The sequence below is a fragment of the Leucoraja erinacea genome, chromosome 9 (assembly GCF_028641065.1).
Source record: "Leucoraja erinacea ecotype New England chromosome 9, Leri_hhj_1, whole genome shotgun sequence".
NCBI classification, from domain to species: Eukaryota; Metazoa; Chordata; class Chondrichthyes; order Rajiformes; family Rajidae; genus Leucoraja; species Leucoraja erinaceus.
In genome coordinates, this window is record NC_073385.1 from 39,547,165 (window position 1) to 39,572,525 (window position 25,361).

The window sequence follows — 25,361 nt, forward strand, 5'->3', positions numbered from 1 at the left end:
GTCCTGTTCTGTATATTACACTGCACAAAAGATATGACGACTTTGGAGTGGAATCACAAGTGATTCACCAAGAGGATTTAAATAAACAGAAACTATTCTCGTTGATGCAGAGCTGAAGAACTCGAGGATGTAAAATGAAGTTGATTGGCAAAAATTATATAAGGAATTGTTTTTGTGCAGAGTCTGGTTTGGGTCTGGAACATACAGTTGGGGTAGTACGAAGGGCTAATGGTAAAGATTTTGCTGGAAATTGGAAAAGCCGCAACCGCTGGAAATCAAACAAAAAGAAAAAGCTGGAAACACTATGTAGATGCTGGTTTATGCCAAAGATAGACACAAAGTGTTGGAGTAACCCAGTGTCTCTGGAAACAATGTCAGCATCTCTGGAGACAAAGACTGAAAGTAGGGGGTGGGGTGAAGAGTTGGGGACCTCTGCAAATTGCCGCTGCTCTGTAAGGAGTGGGTGAGAAAGTGGGATAATAATGGTGTAAACGAGAGATTGATGGGCTGAAGGGCCGGATTCCAAGCTGTATATCTTAAAAAAAAAAAGAACTACTGCATCTTGGGCAAAGAACTCCAAAGATTCACGACTCTCTCAGTGAATAAAATTTCTTCTCATCTCAATCCCAAATGGCCAATGCTTTACTTTGAGACTGTGACCCCAGTTCTTGGCACTACAGCTGGATGATAACATCAATTCGCCTCATCTCCAGTTCTTCACAGCTCCCTAGTTTCAATCGGAAGAAGAGTCCCAACCACTCGCCCCCATCTCTTCACCATTCGTTGCCCCCATCCCACCCGTACTTTCAGCCTGAAAAAGGGTCCCAACCGGAATCTTCACCCCTCCTTTGTCTATAGAGGTGCTGCCTGACCCGCTCAGTTACTCCAGTACTTTGTGTCTAAGCTGGAAACGCTGTTTATCAAGGGACATCTTTTGGAAGAAAATCAAATTACCCACTGAAGACTTTTCATCTGATGGAGGATCTTCAACCTGTACCTTAACTTTGTTTTGCAGTCCATGGATATTGGCAGTTTCTGATACCCCATCTTCAGATACTACCTGATCTACTGAGTCAGCATTTTAATTTTATTTTTAAGCATTTGAGGTGGGATGGGTCTAGCTGAATTACAACTGCATGGAGCTATTATGGATTAGATGGGTTGAGTGTGGCTTATAAGGCCATGAGAAGACTACATCTGGACCATTATATACAGTTCTGTTCGCTTTGCCCAAGGAAAGTTGTATTAGGGTTCAGAAGTATCACCAGATTGATTCTTGGCAAGTACCTGTGTTGTACATGAGGATTGGTTAAGCAACTGGGCTCTTTTTTTGTCAGTTGAGAAGAATGAGTAGCGATTTAATTAAAACATACAAAATTCCTAACAAGGTTTGCTCGGAGAGATTTGGAGAATTTGTTTCCCCAAGCTGTAATGTCCAGAATTGGGGTCACAATTTCAAAGTAAGGGATTGGCCATTTGGGATTGAAGTAAGAAGACCTTTCTTTCACTGAGAGCGGTGGACCTTTGGAATTCTTTGCCCAAGAGATACTGCATGGAACCAGGCCCTTCAGCCCATCAATTACTCATTTATATTATATATTCCCACTTCCTCGTCCACTCCCTGCACACTAGGGGCACATTACTAAGGCCATATAATCTACAAATCTGCACCTCTTTGAGATGTGGGAGGAAGCGGGAGCAACCGAAGGAAACCAATGTGGTCACAGGAAGAACGTACAAACTCCATACAGACAGCATCCAAAGTCATGATCAAACCCAGGTCTCTGGCACTTTGAGGCAGTGGTTCTACCAGCTACGACAACCAGAAAGTGGATCTATTAATTTTTAGGTTTAAGAGAATCAAGGGAATTGGGCCAGTGCAGGAAAGGGATTAAAGATAGAAGTCACTTTCCAATATAGCCATTAACATGGCCCCCTTACAGCACCGGGGAACTGTAACTTAGGTAGTGGTTGTGCAGTTGGCACTTGTATAGTGTCTTTGCTCTGCCTCACAAGTACCTCCAAAATCGTTTATAGCCATTGAGTACAGGGGAAGAGTAATCCACGGTTTTAATATAAGAAATTCAGGAGTCATTTTACATATAGAATGCTCTGCAAATTGCTTTGCGGTAGTAACCACATTATTCTGCCTTAGTAAAATTGATTGAGGGATTCATATTGGCCGAGATATTATGGATAGCTCGTAGTTTATTCTTTAAAGCAGTGGATGGGATAGGTATGCCTACTTGGGAGGACTGATAGGGCTTTGGTTAAACAGTTCTTTCAAAAGATGACCTCTGATCCTCCATACTTTATTGGAATGTCATTCTCAATTATTCTCATCGTCATTCGAGAGGGAGTTGACCCAACAACCTTCTGATTCAGAAATGAGTGTTCCACCAAGCTCTCACTGTTACAGTAATTCAGCTGATAGATTTGGTCAAAAGCATTTATTTGGATCTGACTCGGAATTGAATACTGAGAGCCTTTTGGTTCCATGAGAGTGCTGACATTTTTCTATCAATTACTTTGCTGATTATTATATTTAAAAGACTCGGAATCCGTAACTAGGCTTTCAATCTTGGAAATGTAGAGCACATAAGGAGCAAATGGGGGCATCATGTCCATGCAGATCAAAAAAATACTCAGGGTAATCTTACTCCTCTAGAATTGGTCTGTAACCTTGTAGCCTTGCGATACATCGAACGCTCATCCAAAGACTTTTCCAATGTGTTGCTTTTCCATCTTCACCACTCTTTGGGCACTGAGTGCCTTGATCTCCCTCCACCTTCTTCTCCCCCCCCCTCCCTCCCCCCCTGAAATATAATTGTCAACCTTTTAATTCTCAAAATATATAGTGTGAGAATGATCAGACTACTAGTATGATCTTAACACTGACCAGAGTACATGAGTATGATCAAACACTGACCAGAGTACATGGAGGCCATATGCAAACTACAGAACAGTCCAAATAAGTTACGGCAGGGTTTGCAGATAACTTCATGTGTAGGAAAGAACTGCAGATGCTGGTTTAAATCGAAGGTAGACACAAAATGCTGGAGTAACTCAGCGGGACAGGCAACATCTCTAGAGAGAAGGAATGGGTGACATTTCGAGTCAAGAATCTGAAGAAGGGTCTCGAACCGAAACTTCACCCATTCCTTCTCTCCAGAGATGCTGCCTGTCCCGTTGAGTTACTCCAACATTTTGTGTCTACCTTGCAGATAACTTCGATGGAGTGGAGGGAAATGGTCTGCAACCCCAACTTTCTGGGAAAAAGTGAGTCATAATCCTCACATAAGCGAGACCTGTGGAAGGAAACTTGCCTCTTTACTGGAGGACACTTGTGAACCAGATTGATCTTCCTGCATTCCAATGGTTCAAATTCCCATTATAGGTAAGCACACAACAAAAAACTTTTCACTGTACCTCAGTACATGTGACAATAAACTAAACTGAACTGTGGTAATGTTGGTACACAAAAAAGCTGGAGAAACTCAGCGGGTGCAGCAACATCTATGGAGCGAAGGAAATGGGCAACGTTTCGGGCCGAAACCCTTCTTCAGACTGGGGGGGGGGGGGGGGGGGCGGGGACAAGAAAGGAAAAAGGAGGAGGAGCCCGAAGGCTGGGGGATGGGAAGAGACAGCAGGGGGACTGAGGAAGGGGAGGAGATAGCAAGGACTAACAAAATTGGGAGAATTCGATGTTCATGCCCCCAGGATGAAGACTCCCCAAGCGGAATATGAGGTGCTGTTCCTCCAATTTCCGGTGCTGCTCGCTGTGGCCATGGAGGAGACGCAGGACAGAGAGGTCAGAGACGGAGTGGGAGGGGGAGTTGAAGTGCTGAGCCACCGGGAGGTCTGCTTGGTTATTGCGGACCGAGCGGAGGTGTTCGGCGAAACGATCGCCCAACCTCCGCTTGGTCTCACCGATATAGATCTGGAGGTAATGTATCTTTCTTTCTAAGTTTCAAATTAATTTAATGCCTTGAAATTACCACATTAAAGCTTGTGTCCAAGTCCTTGGTCCCTACATGTTTATCTGTGCTTGTATTGCCTGTCATTCCCAAATTCATATGTTGTTCTGCTCTGAAGTGAATTCAATTTTTCTTCATTTCTGTCCATCAGTTAATATCTTTATGCAGTGACCATTCTTATTCTATTAACTGCAGAGACAATTTTGTGCATTACTTGCAGAACACTGTAATTTTTCCTTAATTGAGTTTAAATTACTGATGTATACCATGAAAAGCAAAAGATCTTGTACTGATCCCAGGGGAGACCTTATTCCAATTATCTTTTAAATTCAAACACCCACCAATAGAGCAAATTTGGATACAACTTTCATGTGGACCCTGTGCCATGGTGAGAGCTTCAAATTAATTCTATTTTGGAAATAGCCTATCAATCAGTGAATACAGGGATAAAGACACATATTAGTTTAATTATTGCACTGCAGAATGAATTTAAGTTAATATTTTGAGAGGGAAAATACATTCCAGCAGCAGACCCAACTCATTTGTTCGCTAACCCTTTAAGATCTTGGCACAGTGGCACAGCCGTAGAGCTGTTGCCTTAGCGTCAGGGACCCAGGTTTGATCCTGACTATGGGTGCTGTGTGCGTGGAGTTTGTACGTTCTCCATGGATTTTCTCCAGGGTCTCTTTGGTTTCCTCCTATATCCCAAAGACATGTAGGTATATAGGTTAATTGACTGCTGTAAATTACCGCTAGTGTGTAGGATGTGAAAGTGGGATAATGTGGAACTAGTGTGCCGTGATCGATGGTTGTTGTAGATTTGGTGGACCAAAGGGCTTGTTTCTAAGCTGTATTACTAAACTAAACTAATTATGGATGATTTGCTTCCACCCTGGTTCTGTGGGTGATTCATGAATTATATCCAAGATCCACAGACTCCGTCACAGGTTGTTTGGATTGATTCGTAGTTTGCAATTGGCTTTCATGTGCTGCTGTCGGGGAGATTGAAAATACCTGGTGCCTTCAAGGATGCTTCTCAGTCGGTTTGGATAGCAATGGGCCAAGGATTTGACAAGGTGATATTAATGTTAATTTTATTGATGTGGCCTTGGTAATGTCCTGTTAGAGTCTGTTTGTTCTACTGGGAAATCACTTGGTGTGATAAGACCTTGGAGTTAAATAATTGTTTGTAGAGTGTGGCATGAGCATGCCATGGCTTGTCTTCTGGAGCTCATTAGGTGTGATCAGAGTCTTGATGTTGGCCTGAGGTTGCTTTTCCTATCCTGCTCATGGATTTGGAAGATGTTCTGGGTGAGAGTGTTGATGCCGCTTCAATGTTTTGATGTGATAATTTATCCGCATCTGAAACATGCAATCACGGTTGATTGGCCGTGGTTGATGGTGCTTCCTGTGTTCCTCTTGGATTTGTATTGAGATGAACTTTTGTGTTCATTTTTTGTGTCCATTGTGTTTTTTGATGGATTCTGCAGCTGTGCGACGGCGCTCCTAAGTTAGTGGGAGGAGGCATTTGAGGAAGATTCTCGCACTGTTTTTGTCTGTGGCAGACAATGCAGAACTCCTGTTTGTGTAATGACCTCAAACAGATGTTTCCTTACTGATAAATGATTCTGGCATCCGAGATCTCCGAGCTTTGTCTCCTATAGCCAGATGAGAGGCATGAGTCATGAACTTGCAACATATTTCTCACTGCATGTTAGTGTTTTAGCTGCGCTTGGGTCTATTCCAGAGGCCTTATTGTTTTCTACTTTTGGGTGGCCTTTACAGCGCCTTGCTAGGCTGGAGTTGTGCTACAATTGTAATGGACAGTAGACTGAAATAGTGTTGAGGACAAATCAAGAGCAAAGAACTTCTTCATCTTGAGTGCTCCTTCCAGCAGGAGTTGTTTGCCCTTGATTAGCTCAGTCAGATGCTTGAGCCATAGATTTTTGACAATGCTGAAGAATCTCTGCAGCTCATGGTTGTTCAGCTACCTTCTAGCTCTCCTGTAGCAGCTTAATTCACTCTCTGTTCTGTAGGCCTGATAGTTTTTTTTCTTGTACCTTACCCAAGATGGGACTGCCTGCGCAGGAACCCATTGTGCTTCCAAACCACTGGCATCTAGTTTTCTGATTAACTCATTGAGCATGGAAACAGGCCCTTCAGGCCAATTTGCCCTTGCTGAGCAAGAGGCCCCATCTACACTAATTCCACCTGCCTGCATTTGGCCCACATCCTAAACTTTCCCTATCTATGTACCTGTCCCAATACCTTTTAAACATTAGAAAGATACAAAATGCTGGAGTATCTCAGTGGGGCAGGCAGCATCTCTGGAGAGAAGGAATGGGTTTTTAAACATTTTAAACCTTTTAAACATTTGTAGTACCTACCTCAACTCCTCTGGCAGCTTGTTCCATGTGCCAACCACCTTGATATTTCTTATAGAAACATAGAAAATAGGTGCAGGAGTAGGCCATTCGGCCCTTCGAGCCTGCACCGCCATTCAATATGATCATGGCTGATCACCCAACTCAGTATCCTGTACCTGCCTTCTCTCCATACCCCCTGATCCCTTTAGCCACAAGGGCCACATCTAACTCCCTCTTAAATATAGCCAATGAACTGGCCTCAACTACCTTCTGTGGCAGAGAATTCCAGAGATTCACCACTCTCTGTGTGGATCAATCAATATCAACCTATATCAATCTCAACCCCTGCAGGTAGATTTCTATGAGGCAGGTCGTGTTTTATGACTTGATCATGTTTTTTTAAGAAGGTGATGAAGGTGATCAATGCAGGTAATGCAGTGGGTGTTGTCTACGTAGATTTTAGTAAGGCATTTGATAAAATTAGTCATGGTGGATGATGCAAAAGATTTAGATGCACAGGAATAAAAATGACTTGGTCGGTTAGATTCAGAACTGACTTACTGAGAGAATCTATGGTGGAAGGATATATATATATTGAATTGGTTGTAAACATAGATGGGCTGGTTAGCAAGTTGGAAAGCGACACCAAGATTGCTGGAGTTGTGGACTGTGAGGAGGGCGGTCAAAGTATATAACGGGTTATAGATCAGCGACAGAAATGGGTGGAGAAATGGCAGATGCAGTTTAATCTGAACAAATGTGAGGTGTTGCATTTGTAGTATCATTGAATTGAATCATTGAATTGGAAGATTGAACATGAGGACACCTATAGTTAATGGTAAGAAAGCAATAGCATTAATATACAGAATGATCTTGGGGTCCAAGTCCATAGCTGTCTGAAAGTAGTAACACAAGTAGAGAGAGTGGTTAAGAAAGCATATGGTATGCTTGCCTTTGTTGGTCAGGACATTGTATATGAGAGTCAGGGTAATGATGCAGCTTTAGAAGACTTTAGTTAGGCTGCATTTGGAGTATTGCCTGCAGTTTTGGTCAGCCCATTACAGGAAGGATGTGGAAGGTTTGGAGAGGATGCAGAAGAGGTTTACCAGAATGCTGTGTGGATTATAAGGTATTAGCTATAACGAGAGGTGAATAGGCAGGCTATTTTCTCTGGAATGGTGGAGGTTGAGGGGAGACCTGATAAAAGTATATAAAATGATGAGAAGCATAGATTGGGTCGCTAGAACCTTTTTCGCCAAGGTGAAAATCTCAAAGATTAGATGACATAGCTTCAAGGTGAAAAGGACAACGTTTAAAGCATCGGGAAAGTAATTTACCGGAAAGTATTTTATTCACTGGAGGGTGCCTGGAATACACTGCCATGGTGATGAAGGCAAATACAACAATGGCGTTTGAGAGGCTTTTAGATATGCACGTGAATATGCTGGGAATGAAAGGATATGGATCATGTACAGGCAGATGAGATAAGTTTAACGGCATCATGTTTAGCACATATATTGTGGTCTGTTCCTGTGCTTTTCCTTTCTATGTTCTAGGGACAGAAGCTGAGAGTTTCATAAGTGTTAATTCTCGTAGGCTATAGACCAGTCGCACTTGGCCCCGAAACATTGACTGAGCTGTTTTTGCAAGGTTTTGGTGTACTTGAAAATTGATTTTACTGCAGCTCCATTTTTATTACCATTGTTGTTTTGTGGCCGGGTTTTTGGAGATGACCAATAATGGTGGTTAGTTCAGCAGTCAGTAGCTTCTGTCAAGGCATAGGCCATACAAAAATTGTAGCAGCCCTTCACTAGAGATATTTGCTCTTTTGAGCACTGCATTTTAGAGGATGTATTTGTTTTGATGAGAATGCAGTGCTCAATGATCCATGAATTACAGAAAGTATGGCTACTCTTGGTGGAATTTAGAACATTAATAAGTGATTTTCAAGAATTTGAGAAGAGCTGATTAGATCAAAAGGAACTATTTCCATTAGTTGGACTGTCCTGATCGGGGGTAAAGGGCTGATGTTTTGGACTGAAGCTTGCTTCTGTTTCTGTATGTATATATGTAATTTTGGAATTGGTCAAGGCACTGATTTCATGCTCGATCATTCATTATTACTTTAATGGCAATTGCCTCTATCCCAATTCACCAGCTGTAGCCATTTGTGCTAGTTTTCACCATGGGTTCTCTGGATTTGTCTGCATATGTGAATGGTTTCTTCACCACGCTCTGCACTGGAAGATGGTCAATAGTTTTAATTTGGTTGTTATTTCAAAAGGACTTAGTCCTTGGGCTAGTTTCAATGTAACAAAAAAAAGGACACAGGTCAGGCAGCATCTCTGGAGAACATGAAAGGACGTCTCTGATCAGGGTCCTTCTTCAAACTGATTGCAGTCAGGGAGAGAAAGCTGGAAGAGAGTGGGGGCTGACAAAGCCAAGCAAGCAAGGGGTGGATACAGGTGAAAGGGAAGTTTGATAGGCAGATGGTTGGACAAGTATAAAGGCACGTCACTTCATCATTGATTTCCACTTTTTATGTAAGTTGGATGATAATGAATGAGAGTCTGTGTCATTCTCTGTGACTCATTCACTGTTCAGTTGTTATGAAAAAGTTAAGGGTGTTATGCTAACTTGCATTATTGAGTCCATTAAACAATTTTAAAAAATTGGTTCCAGTACTGCCTTTTTAATCAATACAAGTTGTACTGCATCCAGTCATTTAAATTTTGAATACAATGTTTCTCGAACAGATTAAAGTTTTGTTACTGTAATCTAGGGTATAGGAGTAAAATGTAATTGGGATGCAAGTTTTTAAACTAAAACCTTGTAATTTAACTTTCTCAACTTCTTAACTTAACTTCTTAAAGGTCGGCTTTGATTTTCCATCCCAATTTCTTGAGAAGGTGTTGGTGGAATACCCTCTGCAGTCGCTACATCAATGCGTTGAGGTAGCAACTGCTGGAGGTGGATGCTGCAGAAGGTGGATGCTGTTGGGTAGCAAGTTCCAGGGTTTTTACTTAGTAATTTGAAATAACATGCTATAGACCAGTGAACCTAACATGGACATCTTGACGCCATCGGTTAGTTGGGCCAAAGGGCCTGTTTCCACATTGTACGATTCCCATGTCTGCTTGGCGATTATGTTCTCATGTATCTGATTCCTTTGAACATCCAATTTTTATCAGTGGTGAAGATCACTGATTTAGGATATGCTGCAGAGATAGCTTTGGTGAGCTATTGCTGTATATCCTGTAGACAATAAACATTGCAGAAATGGTATGCCAAGGCTGGAGAGAAAGTGGGTGCTTAAAATAGTTGATGGTATGCAGACTGCTGTAGGCTGGATAGCGTTGAGCAGTTAGAGCATCACGAGAGCTGCAGCTATCAAGGTACAGTACTGCATCACACTCCTGATTTGTAGGTGGTGGAACGGCTTTGAAGTCGGGTGAATCATTCACCAAGTGTGAGATACAAGGAGCTGCAGATGCCGGGGCTCTTAAGTGTTAGATTAAAAATGAAATCTTAATTGATGCTGTTTTAGTGTTTTAAATTTAGCTAAGAAGAATACTAATTGAGGGTAGATAATCCAGTGCTTCGGGTTCATGTACTTAAAACTTCATTATTAGAAGGTAACCAGATTACCATCTACTTAGTGTTTGACATCAGCACTCATCTATTAAAATAACGACTGGGAACTCGTTTATTTTGTAGAGTCTGAAATTATAAATGTTTTTTCAGTGAATCGTGCAGAGCCATTATTTTTGAAGATGTACGTGATGTGGTTAAGCCTCAAAAAATCTAGGTACATTTAGCTGCATTCTCTAGGGCGGCACAGTGACGTAGTGATAGAGTTGATGCCTCATAGCGCCAGAGACCCGGGTTCGATCCTGACCACAGGTGCTGTCTGTATGGAGTTTGTTTCGTCAATATTGCCATACTATTCCATTGAGGGTGGAAAGAATGAGAAGATAACCAATGCTTTTGAACAAGGCACAGCGAGTTGCAGCTTTATAGATTGGACTGGCATGAAGTATGTCTCCATGAATTGCATAGTTTACACATATTAGAAGAAAGTATTTTGGATTGAATAATATTCTTAACATAACAGAACTAATCTTAAACTCTTGCAAAGTGCAAACATTGCATTACATAAATGTAGAATATTGTTTCAAATTTTTTTTTTTAAATTAATTGAGCACAAGAATCTATATGTCGGAATCGTGGGCAAAAATCAAACTGGTAAGGATGTAGGGTTAAAGCCAGACAAACACATTGGGTAGAATGAAATATTTGTAGATGTAAGATTTTAAAGTTGATTAAGCACAGCAGCTTGGATAGAGCAAGTGACTCGACCTGAAACGGCACCCATTCCTTCTCTCCAGAGATGCTGCCTGAGTTACTCCAGCATTTTGTGTCTATCTTCACAAGTAACAAATGTTTTTCCTTCCAGAGCGCATTTCCTATTCTGCATAATATATTCCACTCGTGTCGATGCATTAGCCATTTGCCATTACTTGCCCGGCTCATTTTTATTTCAATAATGTTTCCAGAATACAATAATTAGATTATTTGAATTAGATATATTTTGTTTGTAAATTGGGTTGTAAAGTTAATCTTGAGATTGAGAGCAAATAAACAGGAAAGCTAATTTCATCACAATCCATGCTAAATTGATTTGTGTTATTTTCACCAGAGCTTACTTCCAGTGTGTGGCTGTGTGTGTCTGTCTGAACTTGCAATTTCAGGAAACATTTGATAAGATAACTTTACAATAGTACGTACATTTTTCATCCTAACCTTTAAATTTTGATTAAATAAACAAAACTGTGCTTAACCGAAATTGGATAATGTTGCATAATGTGGCAGGATCTGAGTCTGCCAACATCGAGAAACCAAACACATAATTAATATGGATTCTAATATCTTGCATGTCATGTTCAAAAGAACCTGCCATTTCTATAGGCAATGTATACGTAAATGTTGCATTTGACTCTTCAGCTTTCCCCTTTAGCCTTGCTAATTGGATGAATAGCTCAGAGGTTTGGGTGAGGCAACAATATGTTGAATTTTGATTAGTTATTTGGAGCACAAGATAAATTACTATTTATATTTAGTCCAGAATAATTATTTACTGCAGTATAATACTTCAGAGAAAAATTTCAGGCCATATATTTGGAACAGAAATGTCTGAAAACATGCTTGAATCCTTGTGCATCATTTAAGAATGAATTTGTTCAAGGGCCTTCTATACCCTGCTTTGTTTGTAAGTATGTCAATTAAAGTTCTGTCTCTGTAATAAGTTCACTGGATCATAGAATTCAAATATTCTTCGTGCTCTATTAAATGTTGCATTGCAATGAGGGGATCTGAAATTATTCCTTGAGGTTCTGTGAGTTGAAGGAGTAGATGTAATAGATGAAACCTTTCATTCCAGGGACAAGCACAACTACTGTAATTTGACTGTTATATCGCAATCAGTCTACTAATGGTCATAATGAATGTTCCAGTGCATTTGATACTGGAATAGAACTTCTCAAGCTGATTAAAGCACTTAAATTAGCTCTTGTTTCCTGCTGCAACAGAAAACGAAGTGGAAAGTTTGTTGTTACCATGTTCATCACAGCTGTTCTGAATTATGATAAAAATATGCACAGCCGCTTTCACCTGCACAGTACAGTTCCACCCACCCCCCCCACCCCAGATTTTATTGAATTCACCACATTGCTTTTGTCTAGTAGATCTATTTGGGCTGATTTTATTTCCCTTATCTGACTATAGCAAAGTCCTATAAATGTCCTTGAGCATAGCTAGTAAGAAAGATTTTGCTATTAAAATGTACTTCAACTTTCCTGATGACTGATCTAGTTAGTGCATTGAGCAGCTGAGTCATAAAGACATAGAAAGGTCACATTTACTGTAGTTCCTAATCTGCCTCGAGTTATTTTATCTTAGCAGAGGGCAAGGTAGTTTTACAGTTTATTTGCTTTGGATTCCAGATTGGCCTGTAATTACACGATTGCTATTAAATATGTCAGTGTTGGGTGGAGACGGAAGGGGGATGGTTTAGTTGTTCTGACTTTTGTTCTACCTTTCCCCACCCTCACGCAATACAATAGGTTTGCCTACTGAAACTAGCACGACAGCAAGGGGAGAGGAAAAAAAGGTTAATACTGATTAACTCTAAATAGGCCAAGGTTATTTGAGAACTCTAGTAATGATGAGCTGCATAATTCAGTGTTCCCACTGGACTGATTCTTGTTTCAATTATTACAGTATTTTCAGAGTCGCATGTTGACTTTACCAGACATGAGGGAGTGACTGTGAGGAAGTTATCAATGTTACTTCATTTTTCTAGATAATTATTAATATCTGTTGTCAAGAGTAGAGGGTTGATCTATTTTCAGAGGACTCAACCATGTAATTAAACCTTAATCTATACAAATGCTCCTTTTGTGTTTCCTGGAACTGGCAAAGTATGTTTCCTTTATCTTTACCAAACAAAAATAAGTTCAGTGGTTCAATGGTTCTTTTTATTATCACGTGTACCCAAAATACAGTGAAATTCATTTTTTGCACACAGATTTTGTAAGGATATTTCCATACATAAGAACAATCCCTGACTAAGTACGGAATGCACAGGAACAGCCCACTGAGTCCATATCATTTTCACTGATAGGATGGATGAAGTATAAACTTTTCACAGGAAGATGAAATTGTAAACGGCTGAAGTTTATGTCACAATAGACACAAAATGCTGGAGTAATTTAGTCACTCGTGATTGCCTCTGTGAAGATAGCAATAGGTAGTATGGAAGAATACAATCTATCAATAACTTTGAATTTCAGAATCTGTTCAAGGTTTTCTCCATTATATTCTGAGTATCAATCGCTTGCTGTTATTTTCTTTAAAAATTTTCCGGAGATAATGACCCAGTTTTCCTACCCACTTTCTGCAAGAAACGAGGTGAAAGATTTAGAGGTAAAATATTTGAATAGCGTGGTGGGTGGGAGGGTATAAAAAAAAAAAAAAAAAACATTCATTGAGGGTTGAATGCCAGCCAGAGCTCTGAGATCATCCAGCCTATTTTTCCATTTCCTTTCCCCAACCCAAGTGAGTAATGGTTAGGCTGACATCGCCACTTTTTCCTCCCCAAGTGAGCTGAACTGCAGATCAGAAATCAACAGAGGATAATTCCTTGAGTATATGCTTAATTCTCATAATATGTCATAGCAGTTGTCCAAAACATTTTGAACAAAATGGATTGTTATATCTGCAATCAATTCTATGATCCATTCAGATGTTTTGCTGCAAGCTTGGTGCAGTAATAAAGGGCCTGTCCCACTTACGCAATTTTTTTTGATGAGTTGCCATCACCCGTCATAGTCGCAACAAGGCGCCGAATATTTTCAAAACGTTGAAAGCCCAGAAGCAACCAGAAAAAGGTACAACTCTTTGGGTGACTACTTACGGAGGTAAGCTAGCCAAGAATATAAAGCAGGATTGTAAAAGCTTCTTTAGGTATGTGAAGAGGAAAAAATTAGTTAAGACCAAAGTTGGACTTGAAGACCGAAAAAGGTGAATTTATTATGGGGAACAAGGGAATGGCAGATAAGTTGAACAGGTACTTTGGATCTGTCTTCACTAAGGAGGACACAAACAATCATCCTGATATAGTAGTGGCCAGAGGATCTGGGGTGACAGAGGATCTGAAGGAAATCCACATTAGGCAGGAAATGGTGTTGGATAGACTGATGGGACTGAAGGCTGATAAATCCCCAGGTCTGTTGGCCTGCATCCCAGGGTACATAAGGAAGTGGCTCTAGAAGTCGTGGATGCATTGGTGATAATTTACCAATGTTCTATAGACTCGTGATCAGTTCCTGTGGATTGTAGGGTAGCTAATGTTATCCCACATTTTAAGAAAGTCGGGAGAGAGAAAACGGTGACAGCCTGACATCGGTAGTGGGAAAGTTGCTGGAGTCAATTATAAAAGACGAGATAGCCGCACATTTGGATAGCAGTAACAGGATCGGTCCCATTCAGCATGGATTTACGAAGGGGAAATCATGCTTGACTAATCTTCTGGAATTTTTTGAAAATATAACTAGGAAAATGGACAGGGGAGTGCCAGTGGATGTAGTGTACCTGGACTTTCAGAAAGCATTTGATAAGGTCCCACATAGGGATTAGTAGGCAAAATTAGGACACATGGTATTGTGCTGACATGGATAGAGAAGTGGTTGGCAGACAGGAAACAAAGAGTAGGGATTAAAGGGTCCCTTTCAGAATGGCAGGCAGTTACTACTGGGGTACCGCAAGGCTCGGTAATGGGACCGCAGCTATTTACAATATACATCAATGATTTGGATGAAGGGATTCAAAGTAACATTAGCAAATTTGCAGATGACACAAAGCTGGGTGGCAGTGTGAACTGTGAGGAGGATGCTATGAGAATGCAGGGTGACTTGGACAGGTTGGGGGAGTGGGCAGATGCATGGCAGATGAAGTTTAATGCGGATAAATGTGAGGTTATCCACTTTGGTAGCAAAAATGGCGTCGTTGGGACAAGGGGGAGTACAACGGGATCTGGCGGTCCCTGTACATCAGTCTATGAAAGTCAGCATGCAGGTAAGCAGGCAGTGAAGAAAGCGAATGGCATGTTGGCCTTTATAACAAGAGTAATCGAATATAGGAGCAAGGAGGTCCTTCTGCAGTTGTACAGAGGCCTAGTGAGACCGCACCTGGAGTATTGTGTGCAGTTTTGGTCCCCTAATTTGAGGAAAGACATTCTTGCTATTGAGGGAGTGCAGCGTAGGTTTACAAGGTTAATTCCCGGGATGGCGGGACTGTCATGTGCTGAGAGAATGGAGCAGATGGGCTTGTACACTCTGGAGTTTAGAAGGATGAGAGCGGACCTCATTGAAACATAAGATTGCTAAGGGCTTAGACACACTAGAGGCAGGAAACATGTTCCCGATGTTGGGGGAGTCCAGAAACAGGGGCCACAGTTTAAGAATAAGGAGTAAGCCATTTAGAACGGAGATGAGGAAACACTTTTTCTCACAGAGAGTGGTGAGTCTGTAGAATTCTCTGCCTCAGAGGGCGGTGGAGGCAGGTTCTCTGTACGCTTTCAAGAAAACTAGATAGGGCTCTTAAAACTAGTGGAGTCAGGGGATAAGGGGAGAAGGCAGGAACGGGGTACTGATTGGGAATGATCAGCCATGATCACATTGAATGGCAGTGTTGCCTCGAAGGGCCAAATGGTCTACTCCTGCACCTATTGTCTATTACTCACAACCAAACAGGCGTCACCCCGCGACATGTCACCTGTATGGCCGTGAGTAGTCGCCATAAGAGTCGTACCTTTCTCTGGTCGCAGCTGGATTTTCAACATTTTGAAATTTTTCGGCAACCTGCTGTGACTATGACAGGTGCCAGCAGTCGCCGAGAAAAATCACGTAAGTGAGACAGACCCTTAAGAACTATTGTTAAATCTGGTATGTAAAAAAAAAAAGGTAATTCACTTCTTTACTTTGTTCTTCTCTAGATTGTCAAAGTTCTTGCACTCCATTCCTAAAAATGAGCTTTGTGGAGTATAAAGATGTCATTCAAAATGGTGACACTGCCATTGTCTTCCTGGGTCATGACTCTATGTTTGCAATTAAAGTTCAGCAAGGTGGTGCAACACAGACAAAATATGGGGCCATCAAGCATTCAACAGATCTCGTTGGGAAGAAGTATGGCTCTCGGATTACCTGCAGCAAAGGAGGTTGGGTGTATATACTTCATCCAACTCCAGAGCTCTGGACAGTGACTCTTCCTCACCGGACCCAGATCCTTTATTCTACTGATATCTCTATGATCATCATGATGCTCGAGTTAAAGCCAGGATCAATTGTCTGTGAATCGGGTAAGTTATTTGAATAACGTGGAATCTAAGTACTCAGACTTTAATTTATTCTGGAGCTATTGTTGCATATAACAAATGTGTTTATTAATTGATAGTTTTACAGCAAAGATTTATGTTTTTAGATGCATGATTTTATTTTCCTTTGGGTAATGATGGGTTCCAATTCATTTGCTGTATTTAATTTGCAAGCATGGCTGATTTTAAAATTGTTGAGGAAACGTTTGTTCTTATTTCTCTGTATGGTTTTTACTGTGTGATTCTTTTTAATTTGAATTGCTTCTGCATTTTGCATGATGCTTTTGGGGATTTGCTGATTTAGTTATACCCTACAAATTGCACATCTGGATCAAATATTAAACTTCACTTTTATGTATACAGGTGAATATTTAACCCCATGATGTTTTGGAAAGAAGAGTGGTGTTGCTTTAGTAATATTCTCGTTGTCCTCCAGAAGATATGTATTAGTGCTTGTCTCTCCTAAAGTAATCCATTACGTGAAAGGGTTGAAATATTTTCATACACCATGGTGCTAAATTATTACAAGTTCTTTCTTGGGCTTCATGGAATCCATGAGACAAGTTCTATTTTATCACCATTTTCAATTTGCTTTTTAATCAAATGTTTTGACATTAATGAAGACTAATGTGTGAGATAAATTGAAGTGTACTCTATTGTTGAATGCTAAGGAATGATTTGCTTTGAGGATTTTTTTTTAAGGATGGCACTTAAACTTAAATTGACTTGTAGTCAAAGTTGGGAGTATTTTTGCACATTTGTTTCTCTCCATGGGGCAGACCATACACTATTGTCCACCTGGATTGAGTGGTCTGGGGCAACATTGCCACTCCTTTACTACCATGGGTCAGGTGCAACCGCAAGTAGTGATACTTGGAGTCTGCATACCCAGGGTCTATGAACAGATTGTTGCAGTCACGCACACGTAGGCAGCCTTCAGGATAGGAACCACGTTGGGTGCAGCTTTCCTCCTGCTATTCTCTGGAGATTTGTACAGACATCCATTTTGAATGTACAGATGAAATGGATGTTGCAGTACAGAAATGGAGTTTGGACCACGCAAACTCAATGTGCTTCATCACCAATTTCACCTAGATCTGTTGATCTGATTCTTTTCCGCAATGCCATTGTTGGTTTTTGTGATGACTGTCACACATTTTCGTCTCCATCAAATCATGTTCCCAGCACCCTTGAGTAATTTGATCCCTGATCCTCGACTGTTTGATGCCGATCTGGAGGTTCTAATCCCAAAACTCGAGGAAGTGCAGATGCTGGTTTACAACAAAAAAAAACCACAGTGTTGGATTAACTCAGAGGCCCAGGCAGCATCGCTGGAGCACACGGATAGCTGATATTTTGGTCGGTACCCTTCTGCAGACTTGCTTCCTCCATAGATGCTGCCTGATCTGATTAGTTAGTCCAGCAATTTGTGTTTGTTTTTCCAGTTCTAAAGACCCAAGTTCAACTAAGCTATTGCTTCCAGGAGTTCCACTCATCTCAAGGGAACGAATAAACCTGGTTGACTTATGGACTGGTGGCTTGTCCAAATTATCCTGCTTGCAGATGTCTGATACCTCTTGAGCGAAGGAAACCCATTTCAGGTCGAGACCCTTCATCACATTCCCAGATACCTCTGAGACAGTGGACAAGGAGTTTTGGAAGAATGTGTTTGCAATCATACAGGCATATAAACAATTGCAGATCCAAAAACATGCCTGCGTTTGTTGTTAATTCATTCTTTTTCTTAGGGTACCTAATCATAAAGCTCTCTCCAAGTCTTTTGGAAAAAGAAATATGCAGAAGTCCAAACCTGCAGACTTGGGAGCAGAAGGCATTCTGAGGTTTGCTGGCTCTTCAACTCTTGAAGATTCTCTTCAAATTCCACCATATAATTACTGCAGGAGTAGATTCTGCATGCTTTTTTTCTGAGTGGACATTTTTACTCTAATTCCCTCATTTTCTGAATACTCTTGGTGATGAAAAATATGTTATTTGTTTGACTACTTCCAACCAGGTCATTAGGAAACAAAAAGGGGTTTTACAGATGTCCTGTAGAATCCCTTTAAGTTCGTCAATGTTTTTGTTAGTCAGTGATTTTGCATTCAGCTTCTATTTTCCCCACTGATCTTCTGATCTTTAGGTAGGAGGTAGTGGTCAGAGAAAAACATGTTGTATAATCTGACCCACCTGATTGCTTTGAACATAAACAGGAAGTGTATTGTGACCAGATTGATCTTGATGATTTGTCGTTGTCCCCACTGCACAGTTTGGGCTTCATTTACCATTTCAGCAAGAGCCTGGAAGTGGCATCCAGTTTATCGTTGGCTCTGCTGGATCTTCAGAAAATTTAATTATGGAACAGGCTGCCAGAGGAGGTAGTTGAGGCAGGGATCATCCCAACATTTAATAAACAGTTGTACAGGCACATGGATAGGAGAGGTTTGGTGGGATATGAACCAAATGCGGGCAGGTGGGACGAGTGTAGCTGAGGCATGTTGGCCGGTGTGAGCAAGTTGGGCCGAAGGGCCTGTTTCCACACTGTATCACTCTATGACTCTACAACTAGGAAATCGCCTAAAGATGGGGTATGCACATTGAAGTGGAGTGTTTTTTTTTAACGTTACATTGACAACGGGGTGATGGCCACCAATCAATCATGCCTTTGACCTCAGTGGTGAAGTTACCTACACACAATCAAAAACCCAGGCTGGAGGTAGAAAGAAGGAACTGCAGTTACTGGTTTACAAAAGAAGAAGCAAAGTGCTGCAGTAACTCAGAAGGGTCAGGCAGCATCTCTGGAGGAAATTGACAGATGACATTTTGAGTTTGTACTCTTCTTCAGATTGATTTTTGGGGGGAGAAAACTAGGAGAACTTACTTCCAGTGTTTTCTCTTCCCCCTTCTTGACAACCGCCCCGCCAAATACAAATCAGTCTGAAGATGGGCACCGACCCCAAAAAATCAACTATGCATGTTCTCCAGGGATGCTGCCTGAGCTGTTGAGTCGCTCCAGCACTTTACGCCTTCTCTACCCAGGCCAGTGCAAAAGCAGTCAACTTCTGAAGATTGCCTGTAGGACAATCATCACAACCATTGCCGCTGGCTACCTGGGTAGGGTAAGCCCTAGGTACAGAAGAAACATCAAGTTGACCTTGAAGTTGGCCAAGGATTCCAAGGATGGAACATTGCACAATGATTTTAGTATTGCATGTGTTCATCAATATAATTTTGTAAACACATTGGTTTATAAATTTAAGATTCAAAATTGCATTGCCTATAGCATGCATAAATATTGACATTGGGATGAAATCCTGATCTGCCCCTAGGGCTGAATTCCACTGCAATGAAGGTGTGGTGTTGTTGAGAGGAGACAAGCTTGGTTCTCCGTCATTGTGTCTCCTTTATCTGCTTCTGGGCTTTTATGATAGATGTTCCCAGCACCCCAAACCAAAGATTCATTGGGCAATCAGTTACTGATGAATATCTGGATCTCGGTGCTTAGGACAATGTAGATCGCACAAGTTGGATTGGATCGGATGTTGAATTGCTCCCAATCTCCCATAGTTAAGATGCATTGGAATCTTTGTGTTTCTTCCAGGTTCTTGTCTGCTGCTTTCCTGTCTTCATCGCATCCCTTTCGTTTAGTGCTTCGTTATCACTGAATTCACTCCTGCCTCAGAAATGACCTGTTTCCACTTCAATTTTCCTGTCACCACAAGTAGCAAACTTGGTTACTGCCACTCCACTTTTGCCTGGACCATCACATAAAAGGAACACAAACAGGCTGCTGTTCAACTGCAGTCCGGTGAATCATCCTTACATACTCATCAACAGGCTCCAAGACCTGGGCCTCTGTACCCCCTTTGCAACTTGATCCATTACTTCTTCATTGGCAGACATACCAATTTAAATTTTACTACATACTAAATTGAATTAGGTGGAAAATCCTGCATGCAGAAGAGGCCTCTGGCTTTGAATCCGCAGCCGTAAAATAGTATTTTCCTGAGGATAACCTTTCTGCATAGTGCCTGTGCCACAATGGCTTGGCTGCCAGTTTAATTAGCTGCTCTGTCAGATACAGAAGAACAAATAATATTACTGTCCACTCATTCAAATATATTGAACTTTACAGTTCTATGTTGTCGGCTTAGGTCTGAATTACGGGAATAAAAATTAGCCTTTTCCATCGTCTTTTTAACCTGTGGCCACTTTTGATTGCTGGAAATTTTGATTGCTGAAAAATAAAAATTAACAGTTCAAGTCAGTCTCATTTCTTCAGCATTTCGCATAGTGTTGAAAATTCCAGAGAAGAAATTCCATTGTGATCTGCGCTTGTCACGCACATGTTCGTTTGTTTCATTTAATGTATTTTGTTATCGTAGCATCAACAAGGCAGAAGGAAAAATTATGTCTACATCTATCAAAAAGAAATATAAGAATGTACCCCATAACTATTTCTGCACACACGTAGAAAATACGTTTTTAAATCATTCTTCCGTAGATTTTTGTTTAAAATGTAATTCTCCAGATGGAAGCAAATCTACTGATTAGAAAAGCACAGTAATATTATTTTATCCCAATCATTGACCAAGTATTCTGATTTGCATTGAAACAGTTATTTTTTTTAAGAGTAATATAATAAAGTGGACTTTTATTGCAGTGTCTTGAATAAACCATACTTCAGAGTTATTTTGGGAAGCAAAGGATAAAAGATGCCAAAAACTAGAGTTGAATCGCATCTCGTGAAATTATATAGAAGCTAAGATGCTGGAAGGAGGCTATTTAAACCACAGAAATCTCTCTGTGCTAATGCATTGCGCATTTGCTCCGTGCAGTTCAAGGTGGTTAGAATTTTCCGTGAGCAGGTTAGCTTTATAAAAGAACTGACGCAGCATTAACAGAGTCCTTGACTGCTGAACAGCTTCTGCAGAAAGGAGCCCATGTGACTCCTGTGGTTTGACGAACAATGTGGTGTGGTGCAGTGCACTGATATTTGTAGAGCGATTGCATATGCCTAATTGAAAACTGATAACTAAATGAATAACCCATGTCAACGCAAAGTTTTATTTCTACTGCACTCGCTGTTCGGTCTTTTTGGTGCGGTTTCACAAGTGCATGAAAGATTAAAACAGTCATTGTTCAATAATGCATCAGGAAATGTATACCTCTGGTTTAAAAGTTCATTAGTCAACTCGTCTTTTAGTAGTTCAGCTAATGAAAATGCGTCATTTAAGCCTATTATTTTCAAAGATGGGCCGCATTAATACTCCTGTTTAGAAGGTTAAAATAAATCTACTGTCATTTCAGTTGGTCACAAATATTTAGCTACTGTGAACATTTTGAGTGAAAATAAAAATAAAAGCGTGCATGAAGACTTCGTACATGTTGAGGTAAAGCTTTGTTCTATTCATTGAACATGGAAGATAACTAAAGTTTGTATTAATTCACATGATCAAATTTGTAGATTGCAATTTTTCTCACTTAATATTGTTTGCATAATACTTTTTTTTACTTTAGAAATAGAGTGCGGAAACTGGCCCTTCGGCCCACCTAGTCCGCGTCGACTAGCGATCACCCCTACACCACCACTATACTACACATTGGGGACAATTTAGAATTTTTACCAAAGCCAATCAACCTACAAACCTGTACGTCTTTGAAGTGTGGGAGGAAACCGGAGCACCCGAAGGAAACCCACGCGGTCACAGGGAGAGTGTGCAAACTCCGTACATACAGCACCCGTAATCAGGATCGAACCCGGGTCCCCGACGCTATAAGGCAGCAACTACCTGTGTGCCAAATGATGGCGGGTGATGGATCTGGAAACTTATATTTCCCACCAGGCAGTTACTACTGCTACATCACCTTTCCAGGCACCCCTGTTCGATCCTGCCCTGGGGTGCTGTTTGTGTGGAATTTGTGCATTCTTCCAATGATCATGTGGATTTCTGCCAGGTGTTAAAATAAATTGCTCTTTTGTTTAAAAATGCTAAAAGAATCAAAAGGGAGCTGATGGGCATGTCAGATAATTTGTAGTAATGCAGGAGTAAGAATCAGGAAGTCGCATTGTAGCTTTGTAAAAGTTTGAAGCTGCATTTGAAGTACTGTGTGCAGGAGTACTGGTTACTCCATTACAGGAAGAATGTGGAGGCTTTGGAGACGGTGTAGGCGAGGTTTACCAGGCCAGTGTCTGAATCAGAGGAGATTAGTGACAAGAAGAGCAAAAGTGCGGAAAGAACTCCGCGGGTCAGACAGCATCTGTGGAGGGAGTGGACTGATGAAGTTTCAGGAGAGCTACAAGAAGAGGTTGCACAAATTTGGATTGTTTTTTTCTGGAGCTTTGGAAGCTGAGACAAGAGCTAATAGAAGTAATAAAATTATGAGGGGCATAGATAGGGTAGACAGTCAGAAGATCTTTCCCAGAGTGGAAATATAAAACACTGAAGGAACTAGCTTTAGTGTCAGTGGAAGGAAAGTTTAAAGGGTGTAGGAAAGAACTGCAGATGCTGGTATAAATCGAAGCTGGACACATAATGCTTGAGTAACTCAGCGGGACAGGCAGCATCTCTGGAGAGGAATGGGTGACGTTTCGGGTCGAAAGCCTTCTTCAGACTGACGTCAGGGGAGTGTTCAATAATACTAGAAACTTTATCCTCTGTTTGGTAAATAATTGAAAATAAGTTTTGAGATTTTCTAAACCTGTTTTCATTTTGATTTATTTGTACTTTTTCCTTTTGCTGTAAAACATTTTTTTGAAGATACAGTCTTAAATTAAGTTTTTTCAAAAGCTAACAAAATGTTATTCAGTGTTACTTGTTTTTTTTATCCTCCTGTCTTGTCTAAATCCTGGCTTGCTTGCAAATACATCTTGTTTGGTTTGGTTTGGTTTCTCCATTGCTGAACATGATGCTCAGTAACTGCTGTTCAGCCTCCTGGTGCTGAAACAATGTTGTTCATCACTATGCTATTTGGATTCCTTTTCCATGATTGACTGAATGTCATTCCTGCAGGCATGGATCCACAACACAACAACAGTAGTTGTATAATCATATTATTAATGGCAAGCATCAACTTGGTCATTGCCCTTCTTCCTAGGGTTGCTGCAGTTTGTCAGTGACATAGTGGATGGAGTCCTTGATGTGACCTGATGAGTAATGATTAAAGCTTGCCTTTTTTTGCCCAAATAATTTGAGTTTTCTTCATCTGCTGAAATTTCCAATAGCATTTAAGAGCTATGTTTTTCATTTATTGGTGTTATTTATATCATCTTTTCATTCTCAATGGTGCTTTCATTGTCACATGTGCAAACGCACAGTGAAATTATTTTCTTACGTACAGTTCAGTACAGTATTCCTATACCTAAGCACATCCTTGATTAGCAAGTGTACAGAAATAGTCTACTGAGCCCAGGAGGCATCTTTTTCATAGTCCAGTCCGCGTTCTAGTTCTTGAGAGCCACTCCCGATGCAGGCAAGTCTCAGGCTGCTACGGGCCCCTTGGGAGCGAAGTTCCTCTCCTTATCCGTCCACCTTTGTGCCCCCGAGCGTGCCTTCCGCAGCCAACCTTGAGGCCCAAATCCCGGGTTCCCTCTCCTACCAGCCTTGCTCCTACCGTCCATTATTGTCACTGGCTGTGATTTCCTGATGTCCTTGTATTGTGAATCTTTTATTTGTACAGAATCTACTGCAGTATTAAAGTGTTATAACAAAAGAATGATTGAGGTTTTTTGGGAGTAGTTTTACTTTCAAAATACTGTTTCCTACTTTCTGACAACTAGTGGTATTCTGGGCTGTCTTCTATCGTTGAAGACTAATATATAATTTGCTGGTTTCATTGAATGGAAATGCTGCACCTGCATTTTTTTTAATTGGAGGGAGGCATCCATTTTTAAAAAGTTTCAAAAAGCAAAGATACAATGGGCTGTCTCGCCCTGCTGTTCCCACTATAGTTGACCCAGTCTGCTGGCAAATCAGTGTGTAATGCAGGCACAGTAGGAAGCTTTTTAACTCTTGTTATCTAAGCTTGCTGTTTGCTGGGGAATCTATAAGTATATCTATTCCACCACATTCTCTCCATAGCACTGTCATGTTAGCATTGTAATTAACAATTAATCTACTTTTCACTTGAATATTAGTTCTGCTGTTAAATATTTGTCATGTGTTGAATTTATCCTGCTGATCCGGATCAGATCCTAAAACACTAATTGATTCTTGGAGCAAAAAAAAAACATTGAAAGAGATTGTATTCAGTGTTCTGTGAGTGACTTGAATGTAGTTCATGTTTTCCTATATATATAAATAGAAAGTAGCTCTGTAATATACCTGCAATGTATCTCATTGACATTACTAGATTGTGTATTACATTTTGGGAAACATTAAAAATCTGACAAGCTCATGAATGAACTAGATTTAATTAAGAAAATATTTAAAACCATTTTAATGGCACCATCAAATTGTATAAATACATAGAAATGCAGTGCTAATAGTTAAAAGTATCTTGATTGTTACATCTCTTGTGTTAGCTCTTGGTCTGAATAAGCATAGAAGCAGGGAAACCAAACGGCCACGTTTAATGCTTTATATAATTTGTACAGAGTTTAAGGCTTAATCAGCCAACCTTTGCAATCTACCAAGTGCAAATTTAACTGAAGCTGTCTGCACATGTAGGTGTGGCTTCATAACCTTCACTACTGGATTAGATTTTTTTTGAAAAAACTGTGCATAAGGTTGGCTGATTACGCAAACGCAAGCATATGCATGCAGACATGATGTCCAGAGTATTTTTTCTTAGCCTGATCACGTGATCCTGCTGGAGATGTGCTCAAATGGTGCTTACAGATGGTGCAGTCGGGAGCAGCTGACTTCATGAATGAATATAAACAAGAAGCCTCTTGTGCATTAGGATAAGCTTTCACGTTGATTTTAAAATATGTTCAAGTTACTGAAAACAGATATTTAAATTATTGAGATTGTGTAGTATTAATTACATTTCAATTTGGTGAGCTGCTAAATTCTGAGCTTTGCCCCGGCAATATTTATTTTGATGAGTTCTAACTCCATCCTGTTATGCCACTGCCTGTATGCAAAC

General features: G+C 40.7%; 1 protein-coding gene across 2 annotated transcripts in view; it reads left to right on the forward strand.

Annotated features, from left to right (window-relative positions):
- Nucleotides 1-25,361, forward strand: part of trmt61a (tRNA methyltransferase 61A) — a 41,938-nt gene that overhangs the window by 10,179 nt on the left and 6,398 nt on the right. The window contains exons 1-2 of one of the 2 annotated variants that reach the window (XM_055640597.1): nucleotides 3,268-3,397; nucleotides 15,897-16,259. In XM_055640597.1, the coding sequence (XP_055496572.1) occupies nucleotides 3,376-3,397; nucleotides 15,897-16,259 (385 nt within the window). In that variant the 5' untranslated portion in view covers nucleotides 3,268-3,375. Of the gene's footprint in view, nucleotides 1-3,267; nucleotides 3,398-15,896; nucleotides 16,260-25,361 lie in introns of those variants that run through there. The other variant, XM_055640598.1, reaches the window with a different exon arrangement.